A 14,884-nucleotide genomic window follows, 5' to 3' on the forward strand; every position below is an offset into this window, starting at 1 on the left:
TTTTTTTTTTTTAGAAGGGACCGGGGATTGAACCCAGGATCTCGTACATGGGAAGCCGGTGCTCAACCACCGAGCTCCATCTGCTTCCCTCTGGTGCCTCTGGTGGAAGTTCAGGCATAGAGGTTTCGATTTGTTATACGATATACAAATAGATTGTCTGGCCCGGCTTTGCAGCTGAGATCTGGAGCGATGTTCTGGTTATCCCCATTTTTTTTTTTTTGAATCCAACAAATACTTATTGAGGGCCTATGAGGGGCTAGGTGTCGTTCCAGGCACTTGGGACCCATCAGAGAGCAAGGCCCTGGTCCCTGCCTCGTGGAGCTTGCAGTCTAGAGCTTACTGCCGCTTCGCCCGGCGCACCGTGACCCTGGGCATGTCCCCACGCCTCCCCGCTGAGCTTCCTCAGCTGCCCATTGGGGAAATAAGCGGGGCCTGGGAATTAAGGCTCAGGGATTATGGTGGCCTGGGTTGACTGAATTTGGTCCCGTTGTCATGCCAACCAGCTTCCTTAACCCTCAGCAGCTTGCCCTCCTCCAGGCTGGGCTGCTTTCTACAATGACCAGACAAGGGGGCAAGTCAACGCTTTTATTTCACTTCTCCTTGGTGGGGCATGTCCACCAGGATACACAGGAAGCCATTAGTCTCTGCGGAGAGAGACCGCCTCGTGCCGGCGGCGTCACCGCACGTGCCCTCTCAGGCCTGCGCATGCTTTGGGAGGGAGACGAGAACACCAGGGTTTTTGGGCTTGGCCATCCAGCTTCCTAACGCTCACGCGTTCATAGTCCTTCCCTTGCTGGTGGGGTCGAGGTCTAGGAGGAGGCCGGCGGCTGCAGATGGTAGACCGGGGCGGGCTAGAAGGTTCGGGTGGAGCTGGGGCCCACGAGCCGGTGGCGGCCACCTGGCAGGAGGGCGCGTGGACGCCCTGAGTGAGGAAAGTGCGTCTTTACCTAAGTCTATGTCTTCCCAACGCAAGGAGGGGGTCCCCTGGGGCAGGGGACGGGATTAGGCGTTGTCGTCAGCTCCCCGGGGAGGTTTCGGCTGCGCCCGAGGTCTGGGGAGTGGTGGGCCCCTCTGCTGGGGGCCCTGGGGGCCGGGCGGCGGAGGCCTCCTCTGCTGCTGGTGCTGAGCGCGGGGGCCGGGGGGCGGGGGGCGCTGGCCGGCTGCCTGGGGGCGCTGGCCGGGCGGTGCGGGAGGCTGGGAGGCAGCTGGCTTTTGAGACGCGGAGCCTGCAGCGTGCTGGGCTGCCCAGGCCCTCTCCTTGGCAGTCCCCCTCGGGGCGCGCGCCTCCAGCTCTTCATCTGCAAAGGAAAACCTCTCAAGAATTCACCTCCGCGAGACGGGACCGCCGTGAACATCGACCCAGGACCTCCCCCTACAAGGGCCACGCTAGCTGCTCCGGGGGGTACGACGAGGAAGCGGGAGCTGTCCTTCCCTTTCACAGCTCTCGATCTGTCCACCACCGAAGGAGGGCGAGATCCCAGGGTTTGAGAAAACTAAGGCGCCAGAGGCGAGCAGACACGGGCAGGGGGCTTCGGAAGCAGAAGCAGCGCCCCCTGGGGACCTGCCCCCCACGCTGGGCTGGAGCCCAAGCCCTGCGAGCCGGCCCTGCGTGCTTACGGCCCCTGGAGGCAGGGCATCAGCACCCACACCCCTCCATGTGGGCGGCTAGGCTAGATCTGCCTTTCGCCAAGTGCTGCTGCCAGGCAGCTCACGTGCTGGTGGGGACTGGAGCGTGGGGAGGGGGTGTTTTAGTGCTCAGGAACTTGCTAGCTGCTCAGAAATTCAGACGCCAGCCCCATCCTCAGCTACGCAGTTTTCCCTTTGCAGGAAATTTGTCCTCACAAATAAGCATGCTCGGCGCTCCAGGCCGGGAGGACGCAGCGGGCCCGTGGCCTCCTTTGGCTACAAGTTCAGGGTCCCGGCGCCTGGGCCAAGGCCGTCCTCGCAGCATGGCTCCAGTGGGGGAGGAAGAGGACATTCTCCCCCGGGGGGCACCCAGGACCTCTTCCGTCTCTGTAGGGGTGCCAGCTTAGGAGGCACGCCCCGGAACGTCAGGTGCCCACGTCAGCCCCACCGGCCCCCTCCTCCTCCTCCTGGACATCCAAGCCTCGGGCTGCTGGGCCTGCTAAGGCCGCAAGCCAGACAGTGAGGCAGCGACACGAGAGGCTGGTGTGCTCTGCCCACAAGGCCAGCACGGGAAGGTAAAAGCCCTCACTCTCCGCCACCTCCAGTGCCCCGAGGAGCCTGCCGTCCCGCCTGGAAGGCTTCAGACAGACTTTGACCCCGGAGCCAGTCACCGGCTGCAAGGCAGTCGCCCCCCCCTCCCACGACAGGTGTCTCCTCTGCGCAGCCACGGCTAGTTCGTTTGTTCTTCCATCGTTCAGCCCCATTCTACAGGGGCAGGTAGAGCGCCCGGTGGCAAGGATGGCTCAGACGCCGCCTCTCAGGAAGGCTGAAAGCACGGAGGTGAGAGGGGGCAGGGCTGCGGTTCACCCCGTCAGGCTCCTGGGACCACCCGAGAGGGCGAAGAGCCGCTGAGATGTGGAGGAGTGTGGCGGGGTCAGGGGGTCAAGTCTTCAGGCAGGTGGGAACGATAAGGCGGCTAAGGATCGGGGCGACCTGTTCAGAACAGGACTGTGTGTCCTTTCTCTCGACATAGGTCCCTACCGCTGCCCACACCAGCAGCTTTGCCCACTACCTAGCCATCTGCTCCACGGAGTTCCTCCAGGTCCACTATCCTTCTCCCTCGGTTGAACCTCTCCACCACGCAATCCAGGGCAGGACTACGGGGAGACAAGCAGGCGCCAGGGCACAGAAGTCGAGGAGGCCCTCTCAGGGTCCGACAAGTGCGGGGCCGCCCGAGAGGGAGTGCCTCCTCCAGCTTTGCTCCGTAGGTGCCTTGCTTTCCTTCCGCCTGTTGTGATTCCACCTACGATCATACGACTTTGGAGAAATGATTGAACCTCGCCGAGCTTGGGTCTCCTCACATGCATTACTATGATGTACCTCGTGAGTTTACCGTGAAGGCTGGAGGAGAGAGTGAATAGAAAGCATAGAGGCCAGGCTCAAGCGCTGGCTCTGTCAACACGAGCCAACCGCAGTGGCGGTCATTTCAGCGTGGGGAGGGGAGAGGTGGCCTCGTCCTGGGTCCTCTGTGGGGGTGCCTGGGAGGAGGTCTTGACCCTGAGGTGAAGGAGAAGGGGCGCAGGCAGTGGGGAGGCGGGGCAGCGCTGAGGCGAGCGGCGGCAGAGCTGAGGAAGCCCCCGAGGCCAGGGGGCTCGGCGAGCACGTGCCCGTGCGTGAGGAGGGCGTGGGAAACGTGGGCGACGAGTTAGAAAGACGCCTGAGGGGCAGGTCGGGGGGCAGTGGTGGCAGGACTCGGGTGGGGCTGAAGGGCAGGGGCTTGGGGTGGCCAAAGGAGGCTGGAAGGAGGCAAGCCAGCTCTGAAGGGCGTGGCGCCCAGAGGCAGGGGCGTGCTGACCCAGCCTAGCGAGGGGCCAGCCCGGCTGCGGCACGCAGGCTGCCAGGGCACGGGGGGCCGCCCGCCTGCCCACGGAGACCCCTCCCTCTTGGGGCTGCCTGTGGGACGGGCCCGCAGCCCCCGTTCCCCCGCCTGATGTGGCCTCCGAGTTTGCCACTCCCTGCACGTGGCTGTGGGCAGCCCAGGTGCCCCCTGAGCCTGCTCCCGCTCAGGAGCTCAGGCTTTCCCTTCTCAGCGGGTTGTCCCGTAGGCCTGACACGGAGGGACAGACGCCCCGGCCTCAGGACGTGCTGCCCAAACCGCACTCTAGAAAGAGAGGCAGAGCCCCTGCTGCAGAACTCCTCATCTCCTGTGGGCATCTGAGGCCCTGAGATGCTTTCTCCTGTGCTCCTGGGAGCTTGGTCCTCAACCCACTTCGGGCCACCCCCTCAGGAAAGATGAGACCGTGGAAGCAGGTGCACAACCATTGAGCTACATCTGCTCCCCAGAAATGGTGTCTTGAAGCTAATCTGTCTGCCCATGCAGAATCGTGCAGCTCATTCAAAATGCAGCCACATAGCTTCCCCCCGGGCTGGCGCTGGGTAGGTGATGGGTCCCAGTGAGGCTGGCCGGATCCAGCTTCTCAAAGCTCCCTCGTTATCACCACAGAGAGTTTGTTTTTCAAAACCCAAGCCAACCACAACATGGAAGAAACTATAACCACTGCTTATAACCCTGACATTCTGAAACTACCCATCTCCACTCTTTTTCTTTCCAGATTCAAGGTGTCAGCAGCGTGAGTTGCTTTTTCGGGATTTCGGTGGGACTGAAGAGGTGGCGCTTACCATTTGTCCTTCGGGTCTGCTTTCCCCTCTTGCTGATGAAGTAGATGAGCAGTGCCAGAAAGACGATCAAGATGGTGCCTCCTCCACAGATGGCAAGGATGATGTAGATATTCAGAACGTTCTCTGCAAGAAGAAGAGACGTGAGGAGGCAGGGCGGGGCCCTGGGCACAGCGGCCCTCCGCTCGCCCTGGCCACGGCTCCATCCCTCCAGGACCGAGCAGATAAGGACGTCTGCTGGGGTTTTCAACCCCCCAAAAGACCAAACTCAGGGAGGGTCACAAATTGTGTCAGTCCCCCCAAGAGCCCAGCTCTGCTGGGAACTGTTCTCCTGGACTGGCGATGCCTGATTCTTCACGTCCCAAACTGCTGTCAGGGAGAGCATCGCAGACTTTTGGATCCGAGGAGGAGTTTAGAGACAATCTAGGATAAGCTTCCAGTTTCACAGATGACGCCCACAGCGGGGGCATGAGGTTCCCATGGCCACACTGGGGCCGGGACTGGACCTCCTTCGTCCTTTAAACAGCCCCTTCGTTTCCCCGCTTCTGCACTGCTCGTCTGACTCCCATCTTTGGCTGCCGCCCACCACCATGACTTTTTCTCACGCTCTTGCCCAATCAGTTTCCAAAGACTCGGGGTAAATCTATCACTTTTCTTGCCCAGCCACCTGACCTCATAGCCAGCACCCCCTCACAAATGTTCCCCGGCCTCACGGGAGAAACCCAGACACACAGTGTGTCAGCAGCTGCCCAACAGCCTGACCTCCAGCGTCCAGGCCATGAGCCGCGGCAACGCGGAGAGGAGCGCGATCACGTTAGCGTTCAGAGACATGGGTTCGAGTCCAGGCTCCTCGAGGCAAGAGCTGGGTAACCTTTGGCAAGTTACTCCACCTCCCTGAGACTGTTTCCTTCTTGGTAAAATGAAGGTAATGAAACCTGTACTAACAAGGGGAGAGTCAACCAGATAAAGGGCAGGGACCTGTTCTGGCGACTGTAAAACGGCACACAAGCACGAGGCCCCGCTCCGAAGCACTCCCGCTGGTTTCATGGCATGATGGGCTATGGCTTCCGCTGCGTGTGTGCCTGTATGTCATGCCTGAAATGGAGGAATGAAACGACTGTGGCCTCTGTGTCGGGCACTCGCTCTGAGGCTCTCAGAGAAGGGCCCGCTGGAGAGGCTCACTTAAGACAGCTGGGCAGTGCGTCCTCCAGACAGAGCCTGGCACGACCACAGTCCCTGCTGGTGTCTTGTTTGCAGTCTCAGGAGAAACCCCGAGCCAGAACCACCCAGCTAAGCCACTCTCAGCCTCACGACACCCATGAACTATGAGATCATGGATGCCTGCTTAAAGCTCTAAGCATGCTGAGAGATAACTGACATGCATCGAAAAACCCACCGTCTCTGCACTTTCTTCATGAGTTTTCTGTAAACCCTCATCTGTTCTACACACACACACACACAGAAATCCTTCCCTCTGACTTCACACCAGCTCAGGGCTATTTCCTAGGGTCAGTGACAAGCTGCTAGCCCCTGTGGAAATGCAGGAGCCTCTGGCCAAGTCACTAGGTTTTTGTGCTTCATTGCCCTTCTAGGCGGATAATCAGAACTGGAAAGATAATCCCAGAATATCAGAGGAGCAGGTTCTTGGGGATCATGGAGCACATCCTTCCGGTAGACCGGAAGGTCAGAGCCGAGAGAAGGAAGCAGCTCTGCCAAGGTCATCCAGCTAAATTTGGACAGACAGCAGGCGCCGGGCCACTGCTGCCGGGGGCGACGGCCGAGCACCCTAGCAGGCTGCCTCCGAAAGTTTCCATGGAGAGCACGCCAGTCGGAGGCTCTGGGGATGGACTCGGGCTTTGGGAATCCCAGGCCTTGCTAGCGCCAGGCCAAGTGTCCAGCTCTAGTGCTCCAAGACGAGAGGAGGACGGCCTCCCTGCCCGGGACCCGCCCAGCTCGGGGCGCTCCTCCTGCCAGCCCCCTAACTCCCGGCTTACTTTAGCCTTAGCTCTTACTCCTGACAGGAGCTGCTGACTGTCTCCCACGCAAAAAAGAATCTTTTGTTCACCTCTGCATCATGACCTTGGGATATCATTTAATCCTTGGGAGTCACTACCTAGGAGACCTTGGGCAGGTCGGCTTCCTTCTCCCTGGGAAACGGGAGTCTGGAGGGGAGAACTCTACAGCCTCTTCTCCCTCTTCAATTCTGCAATGCTTTCTCCCAGGAAAGGGTCTTTTTTATTGCCTAATGTTAAACTGTGCTCCATGGGAGGACTCCCAAGGGGGAGAAGCACCTCCTTGAAGGCTTCCCTGGAAGACTTCCTGGAGGAAGAGGCAAGCTTTCCCTCCTCATGAGCCACGAGCCTGGGAGGCTGCGCCTGTGAAGTGCATGGGGTGTTCCCAGAGGATGCCAGCCACACACCTGCGCAGCTCACGTTTTCCTCGCCGGCTTCCTTGCTGACGTCGTTCCTTGCTTCGCAGCGGACTAACGGATTCAGTTTGCTGGTAAAGATTTTTGTGATCTTGCGACCCTTGGTTGGGGTACCTTTTTTATTTAGGTACAGTGTTAAGACAGGATCAGTTCCTTCTTCTACTTCACAGGTCAGGGATTTGTTGATACAATTCCAGGAGATCACCGGTTTAGAGACCCCCTCTGAAAAGAAAACAAAGATCCAGTTTCACATTTGGTCATTTTCGGATTCAATGGACATACCTACTCATAGAGGAATGAGTTTGGGACCAGGGAACAGTTTCAAAGCTCCCTAGATTTTTTCTTTATGACATTTTTTATTAGAGAAGATGCGCTTACAAAACACCCGTGCATACCGTGCAGAATGCCCGTGCATCTCCCCTCCACCAACACCTTGCATTGTTGTGGAACATTTGTTACAGATTAGGAAAGAACATCATCAAAGTATGACGAAGTATGGCCGGCCGTCAAAGCCCCCTAGTTATTCTTTAAATAATTTTTCGCTTCTTTTCAGAACAAATTTATTTCTCCTAAAGCTCATGACTCTGTCAGTAAACAGTATCCTGGCTTACATTTATGTGCTGTTTTGTCGCTTAACACACTTCCACATCCATGATTTCATTTAATCCTAACAAATGGAGAGGCTGAGGTTTTCCTTCCCGGTCACAGACGAACTGACCAGGGCTCTGGGAGGTGACCTGGATGCTCCGAGGGCAGCCACTTACAGGTGGCAGACAGGACAGGAGCACCTCTTCCGAGTCCACCTGCAGTCAGAGGGACAAGAGGGGTGCCATGTCTCCATCCCCTCCAGCCCCAGAAACGAGAGGGGGCGCTGCTGCTCGAGCGCCGAGGACCCTGCCCTGGAAACCGCCCCGCCTGTGGGCTGGGACCATCGTCACGAGGAAGAAGGGGGCAGGGTCCCCACCCTGCCGACGTCCTGGGAGCAGAGGCCTGAGCAGGGCATGAACGGGCAGGGGGTGTCCAGGGAGCTCATGGTTCTAGAGGGAAAGGGCACTGGGGGTCAGGAGACCTGGCCGGCCCTTTCCTAGCCTAAAGCTGCGCGGCTACTCCCTGGACCTCCCTGGACAAGAAACCCTTTCCTGCAGTCACAGAAGGAGCCGTGTGTGGCAAAGCACCGTGCAAATCCTGAGGCACGGCCTGATGGCAGTGGATCTCACAGTCAAAACCATAAACTCCTTGCTTCCTGTCTTCTGGCATGATCATATTTCAAGGCTGTGTCCAAAAAGCCAAAAGGCTTGGCGTGAGATAGGTCAAGGTCAAATCCCAGCTCCGCCACGTCCTTGCTGCGTGACTTTGGGCAGCTCACTTAAGGCCTGCATTTCTTCATCTACACAATGGCTGTGCTCGTATCTCCCTCCCACAGCGGTGTGTGAAGAGGAAACGAGCTGATTCAACGCGTGTGGAAGATCCAGCTTTAATGCTTGGCTCACGGGCTCGGGCTGGGATTCTGGTGTCAGCTCCGTGGAGTTTCTGCCTCCAACGCCGACACTGAGGTCACCCTTGGGACACGACTGGCTGGCTCGTCCTTAAAAGGGCACACAGGACCGACAGCCGCGTCGGTAGGTGCTTTCCCAGGCTGCAGCCGCCCTGCCTGCCAGCCCAGCACTGCCAGCTCACAGGATCCCTGCTTCCAGAAATCAGAGGCCATCGAGCTCACCTTCTCGTTCTTCTCCCACGCTTCACCAGCCTCTCCTCCCCTCCTTCCTCCTCTCTTCTGTTCTTTTGATCCTTTAGCCTATGCTCTTTGCCCTGCCTTGCTACCTTCCTCTTTCATTTTCTCTCCATTCATTATGCAGATTGACAACTTAATTATCCAAGGACTCCGCCCTCCCTGACTCCCAGTTAAAATAGCTTCCCCAGGAACTTTCCCTGTCAAATTTCATTTGTTACAATACACAGGTCATTAGTCAGGGGTTGACATGGTAGCCTAACCATCACAACAGGCATGCAGAGGCGAAATGCTCTTCTCATCTCAGGAGTCTCTGTGAGCCAGAATTGTTTTCAAAATGGAGAAATACCAGCAGGCAAGGCAAGAGCAGCCCTTAGTCTCGGGGTGGAACTGTTGAGCTGTGTTTCAAAATGGAAATATTCTTTTGCATGGTAATGTACAACCATTCCAAGAATCAATAAAATACAAAGAATCTTCAAGGAAGATTTTAAATCATCTGAAATTCCACTAAGTCGATAATTATTAATATTTTGATATGTATCCTTACCAGATATTTTCTATGCATGGACACACATACACAGAATACTAAACAACAACAACGAACCCGACCATGATTCTGTAGTCTGCCTTTTTTTCTTTTCTTACTGATATTATTGCAACCTCTTTCCTTCAGGAACACCAAGGAATAGGTGCCTCCACCATCTTTTAAAATGATGCATCTTTTTTAAAAAAATATTCTTGTTTTTTTTTTTTAAAGATACATAGATCACACAAAAAACGATGCATTCTTAATTCAGTTAGTGAGTCCCTAACTGTCGGGGCCTTTTAAATCCTTCGTGGTATTTTACTAACATAAACACTGCAGTGCCGATGCCCTGGTGCAGCCCCGTCGTTGGTCACATCCTCTCGGTAAGGTGACTTCCTAGACCTGGTGCAGCGGAGGGAAGGCACGCTTTACGGAGGTCTTATCAGGAGAGACGAGAGCCCTCCTTCTGCCAGGAGTCCCGCCCTCTCCACTAACATCTGCTCTCCAGGCGCCCCTCCAAGGCCCCTTCAGCCAGCGGCTGTGCAGCTCCGGGCGGAAGAGACACCACGGAGCCACGAGAAGCCCAGAGAAACCAATGGGGCTGGGGGGACAGGCATTTTCACGGAGCGGACGCTGGCACGCCCCGGGCACAGCAGGGCACATTCGAGTGGCTCTTGAAAGTCCTTGATACTCTCGAAGTTAGACTTCTGAAAACCAGAGTCAGAGCAGAGGAGGAATTTGCTGAAGCCCACGTGGCCAGTAGACAGGACCACAAGCTGAGTGGTATTCACACGTACAGACACACGAAGGCCAGGTGACCCTTTCGGCATGGAAAGGTCACTGTCCTCGGCGAAGGCGTTAGTGGTTTCTTTTGGGGGTGGTGAAAGTGCTGTGAAATGGATTGTGATGATGTTCACCAGCTGTGGGGACATGCTAGCACACATTGAGTTGTACCCGTTAAATGCGTGAATTGTGTGGCTCGGGAGTTGTATCTGAATTTTCAATGTCTCACCACCTTGGCAACAGGGGCCTGGGTTTGAATCCCGGCTTTGGTGCTATCGGGTTGTGGGATCTTAGACACCTGGGCCTCAGCTTCCTCACAGATGATAAAAGGCTCATAACAACTACTTCTCAGGGCTGCTGTAGAGCTTTAAACAAGAGCGTGACTGAGAAGCCCCTGAATCGAGCGGCATCGACGCGTGGTAGCAGCAGCGATGGCCGTGATCGGTTATGACACGAACTGGAAAGCACCGGCCTGGGTCCCTGCGCGGGGCTGGCATTCACAACAGGACCCTCGAGCCCAGAGCCCAGCCTCAGAAGCCCCGTGGGTCTGTTCTCCGCCCCACCCCATTTCTGGAACGGATTCTCCATCCAAGGGTGCAAAACTAGGGTGCCAAAAGTTGTCCTTTCCTGGGGTCCTGACCAGGGCCGGCGTTGTTGGACGGGGCTGCTGCTAAGTCCACGTGCTGAGCCCAGGGCTGGGGTGGTGGGGGGGTCCGAATAGAGAAGCGGCCCCTGCCCGTGGAGCGCAGAAGGCTTGTCTGCTCGGGGCTGGCAGGGCCGGGCTCAGGTGGGCTTCCCCGGGCCAGGTGTGCCGTCGCCTTCTCATTGCCCCTTGCGCTCCCTGCCCAGAGGGCCCGGGCTTGCAGCCTCAACAGCATCTCAATTCTTCTTTGTCCCGCCTTGCCGTGTTGCCCTGAGCATCTCGCCCATCCTCTTCTGACGCACGACCCTCAGCCTGCTCGTGCTTCCCCTTTTAATAGGCACCCAGAAGGGGAAGTCTAAGCCGTGGCTGACGACGTAGGCTGCTGGTCAGAGCCACCTGGGGAGATTTTAGGACACGGGCCCAGAGCATGCAGGGAGAAATTCTGATTCCCTTGGCCTGGACCCGGGTGATTTTAACAGCACCCCAGCTGGTTCTAACGCCCTGCTCGGTGAAGACTCCCACCTAGCCCGGCTCGCCTCACTCGGATTACAGCAGCCGCTTCCCGGCTGCCCCTCTTCAGTCTCCCTCCTGCCTTCCCCATACCCAGGTAGTCCAGGGCTTTTTTTTTTAACCCGTATCAGCAAAAATCTCTGCCCACCTTCAACCACCCTGATGCTGGGAGGCAGAAACAAGGGCTGCTCATCCTCAAGGTCATGATTTCTAGCCCTCTCCTGGCACAGAACGACTCCTTGGAGCACCATGGCCCTTTTCTATGGGAAAGCCTTACCACTCCCCATCCAGCCTCTCCTTCCCCTTCCCACACCCCTAGCTGGGCCCTTCAGCACCCACAGGGCTTGGCCACCTTTTTCCGCTGTCCACCTGCCCCTCTCCTTCTGATCAAGGCCACCTTAGTCCCTGTCCGTCAACCAGCCCACATCACTGTGACCGCCTGGCGAGGTTTAGGCAGATCGACTTGACGGTCAGTCAATGGTTTCTTTCCACCCGTGTGGATTCCATCTCCCCCCCCCCCCCGGATCGTGCAGTCTCCACAGGGACAGGGGACAGACATCAGCCTTCCCTTACAGCTCCCCAGGCAGCCAAGGACCGACCTGGGACGTCCCATCAATGCCATTCGCCAACTTGCTGAATAGCACCCAGGTTGAAATGAGGGAACTTAGGAAACAAAGACTCACCTAGAACCTTCAGTTTGAATGCTTTTTCAAATGTGCTTTTCCCACCGCTATCATAGACCGATACCTTGTAGGTATTGCTGTCATTGCTCATCAGATGTTTGATTTTTAGAGTTCCATTCGCGAATACCTCATACGGTGGCAGGCTAGTCCCCTTGTTTTTGGTGAATCGCGCAATCTGGATGTTGTCAATTTTCCATCGTATGTCATCGATTTCTTGTTTTCCCAAAAAACCTATAATGTCCAGGTAGATGTCACGATTCAGGGCACCCCATTTCTCTTCTGTGTCTGCACCTGTGAAAAAAGAAGAAGTTACCGAGGTCTTAAGATTCACTGCCAGGGAAGGCTGTGCTGTGGTCTCCTCGGCTCTTACATCCTCTACGGGATCTCCCAAGAAGCTTTGAACTGTGACCATGGGGACCCACCACGAACTGACCTTCGGTGGAAAAGTCGAAGATCAGGAGGAAGCTGGTAAAAACTTGACATGGGAGGTTCATCTCCGAGGTTAGTTTCCTTGCTGTGATTCTAAGCTCTTGTTGCAAAAAGAACCGAAGCAGAACTGGTGGAATCCACCCCCTGAGAACTTGGCCACGTGCCTCTCTTTTTAGGTTCTCTTCCAGTAGCGCGGCGCACAAACACACACGCACACACATAGCCAGCCCACCAGCCTTCCTGAGACACTCCTCTGATAAGGCAGGTGTGCTCAGGAGTATGTAATTTCTTCTCCTGCTGTAATCTTCACAGCCACCTTGGGTGGCCTTTATTATCCCCCCTGAAGAGAAGAGGATCCGAGAGGCTAATAAACCACCCAGGATCACCTTTCAAGAAATAAGAGGCCAAAATCAACCAGACAGATCATCTCCTCTGCCCTCGGCCGTGTTTGTCTCTCACAAGCCTAGGTAGAAATGTGGGTAAATGTTTGTAAATGAATAACAGAGCACCAGTATGTATCCTGTGATGTTTTGGTTGCTCTGAAATTGTTCTTGTGATTTAAAAAAAGAAATAAATATGACTTGATTCTCAGCCATAAATACTTGAAGTCCCCAAATCTTATGTTTCAGTACACATTTTACAACTCTGTTTTAATTTGACAGTTAGGTAAATAAAAACTTGTTCCAAAATAAGCAAAGAAGCAGAGTGACTATGAAATACTATGAAACAACCAGAACAAATGATTTAAAAACCTTTTCAGTGGTTAACATTATAGATGGTTAAGAGAAAGGAATGGATATGGAGAAAAAAAGAAGTGAACGGGGACTGGGAGAGAGGGAAAGAAAGGAAATTTGTGATACAAGAAAAGAAGCAGAGTGATGCAGAGATGGATGCTCCCAGAGAAAGCTGCACAGAAAAGTCAATGGCAGATTTCCAAAATAAATCCCCAGTTTTATAATTCTTAAGGGTACAGTGAGCAAAATCTTAAAAGTTGTGGTTTTTTTTCAACTTTAGGTAAAAGATGATATTATCTCTCAAAAAGTTGCCCAAGAAATGAAATTAAGTCAATGGAAAGGTTCTCTACAACTGGGTAAAAGGAAGCCTAAATAAAATATTTACTTCATGGTTGAGTGGTAAATCCTTTACTCATATCATCTATAAAAAGAAAGTAAGTTGGATTAAAGATTTAGATGCTTAAAAAAATGTGAAAGTGCTAAAGAAACACAGAAATACATTTTTATATCTGAGTATGGAAGGTCTTTTTACTTAAAATTAATTCTCTAGAATTAATAAAGAAAAGATAGACACGAAAATTTAAAATGCAGGTATAGGCAAAAATACAGTAAACAAAATTAAAGACATGTCCAACACATAAGAAAAATTACTGTCTAAGATAGTAAGTACTTCCTATCAATAAGAAAAAGAACCCAGTTTTAAAACTGGTGAACTGAAATGAATGAACAACTTATAGAAGAAATATGAATAGTTGATACACAAGAAAAATTTAAATATGCACACATACTACATATATATATAATAGCTCAAAGTACTTTTTTTACCATCAGTTTGGAAAAATGAGAGAAGATAAATTATATTATGGACAAAAATATGGGGAAAAATAGGCACCTTCATATAATATTGGAATGAAAGTAAATCAATACTTCCAGGGAGGGGCCAGAATTTGGCAAGTCCCACTAAACTTTTAAGCACATGTATATTTGACCTAGAAAATTTAATTCAAGAAATTTATCCTTCACAAATGTTTGCATAAGGTGCCGTTGAAGAATACTTGTTGTAGCATTGTTTGGTAACAAAAATTTGCAAACAAATCCTGGCATATCCTTATTATGAAATATAGTATAACAGTTAAAATAGAATGATACCTTTGCTAAATTACATGAAAAGAGCAAGTTGCAAAACAACACAGAGTACAACTTCTTTCAAGTATTATCTTACGTGACATGACATTACAACGTTCTATATTTTATTATTGTGGGCATGGAAAAAAGTCTGGAAGGATTTGTGACAAAAATTTTTAATGGTGCTTGCCTCTCAAGAATTAATAGATGGTGAGAGAGCTAAAGGGAAACTTTTGCTTTTTACTTCATCAATTTCTGTAATGTCTGAACGCGTGTTTAATATATATGTATTTTAGAGAAATTGTGAGCTTACAAAATGAACATGCAGGATGTGCAGAATTCCCATCCATCACGCCTCCACCAGCACCTTAATTGTTGTGGAACTTTTGCTACAGGTTTTGAAAGAGCATCATCAGACTGTTACCACTAACTCTGGTCCATAGCACACATTTGGTGTGTATTTTCCCATACACCCCCTGTTATTACCACCATTGATTAGTACTGTACATTTGTTACAGTTCGCGAGAGAACACGCTCATATTTTCACTGTTAACCACAGGCCATCTTCCACCACATGGTTCACTGTGTTTCAGCCCCGTGCCTTGTACCATCCATCCAAAGTGTTCACTTGGTGTCTCTCGCTTTTATCATAGATTATTTCATCACCCATTCTTTCTGTAATGAAAAGTCTGTTGTGGCTTAAGCCACGTTTTTTCAAAAGCATGTGCCTGGGAAGCAGTTAACCTTTAACTTCCCTTCTGTAAGTGGGTGACCCACGGCTACTTGACCAACTCCGTTCTTCCAAGGCCTGAGCCCGCCTGCGGGGACGGCCACCGCTGACCCGCCTCCGCTGCGGGGGAAGCCGCCCCCGCTCCACACTCTTTCCTGAGAGCTCGTGGAATCGCTGAAAAGCCTCTTTCAGTTCTTCTTTGAGAAACGCTAAACGCTCGTTCCGTCCCTCTCACGTCTAGTTTCAAAAGCGTGATGTGCAT

General features: G+C 53.2%; 1 protein-coding gene across 2 annotated transcripts; it reads right to left on the reverse strand.

Annotated features, from left to right (window-relative positions):
* Nucleotides 1-571: 571 nt before the first annotated feature.
* CD2 (CD2 molecule) lies at nucleotides 572-12,289 on the reverse strand. Of its 2 annotated transcripts, XM_004480570.4 has the most exons (6): nucleotides 12,038-12,289; nucleotides 11,605-11,895; nucleotides 6,722-6,952; nucleotides 5,281-5,397; nucleotides 4,306-4,428; nucleotides 572-1,298 (listed from the first exon to the last, which is right to left on the reverse strand). In XM_004480570.4, exons 1-6 carry the CDS (start codon nucleotides 12,252-12,254, stop codon nucleotides 1,003-1,005), a joined length of 1,275 nt encoding a protein of 424 aa, XP_004480627.2. In that variant the 5' UTR covers nucleotides 12,255-12,289; the 3' UTR covers nucleotides 572-1,002. The 2 variants fall into 2 exon arrangements, with proteins under 2 accessions (XP_004480627.2, XP_004480628.2); XM_004480571.4 differs by lacking the exon at nucleotides 5,281-5,397 and having other exon boundaries at nucleotides 12,038-12,281.
* Between the last annotated feature and the right edge of the window lie 2,595 nt (nucleotides 12,290-14,884).

Source organism: Dasypus novemcinctus, chromosome 9, assembly GCF_030445035.2.
Source record: "Dasypus novemcinctus isolate mDasNov1 chromosome 9, mDasNov1.1.hap2, whole genome shotgun sequence".
In the NCBI taxonomy this organism is placed as follows: Eukaryota; Metazoa; Chordata; class Mammalia; order Cingulata; family Dasypodidae; genus Dasypus; species Dasypus novemcinctus.

What these genes read in the sequence shown, in the direction of transcription:
- CD2 (XM_004480570.4), bottom strand. Translation starts at nt 12,254, where the DNA reads ATGTGTGTGCGTGTGTGTTTGTGCGCCGCGCTACTGGAAGAGAACCTA. An exon ending in CTTCGACTTTTCCACCGAAG is followed by an intron (nt 11,896 to 12,037) that starts GTCAGTTCGTGG and finishes CTTTTTTCACAG; the next exon opens with GTGCAGACACAGAAGAGAAA. An exon ending in ATTCAAACTGAAGGTTCTAG is followed by an intron (nt 6,953 to 11,604) that starts GTGAGTCTTTGT and finishes TTTTCTTTTCAG; the next exon opens with AGGGGGTCTCTAAACCGGTG.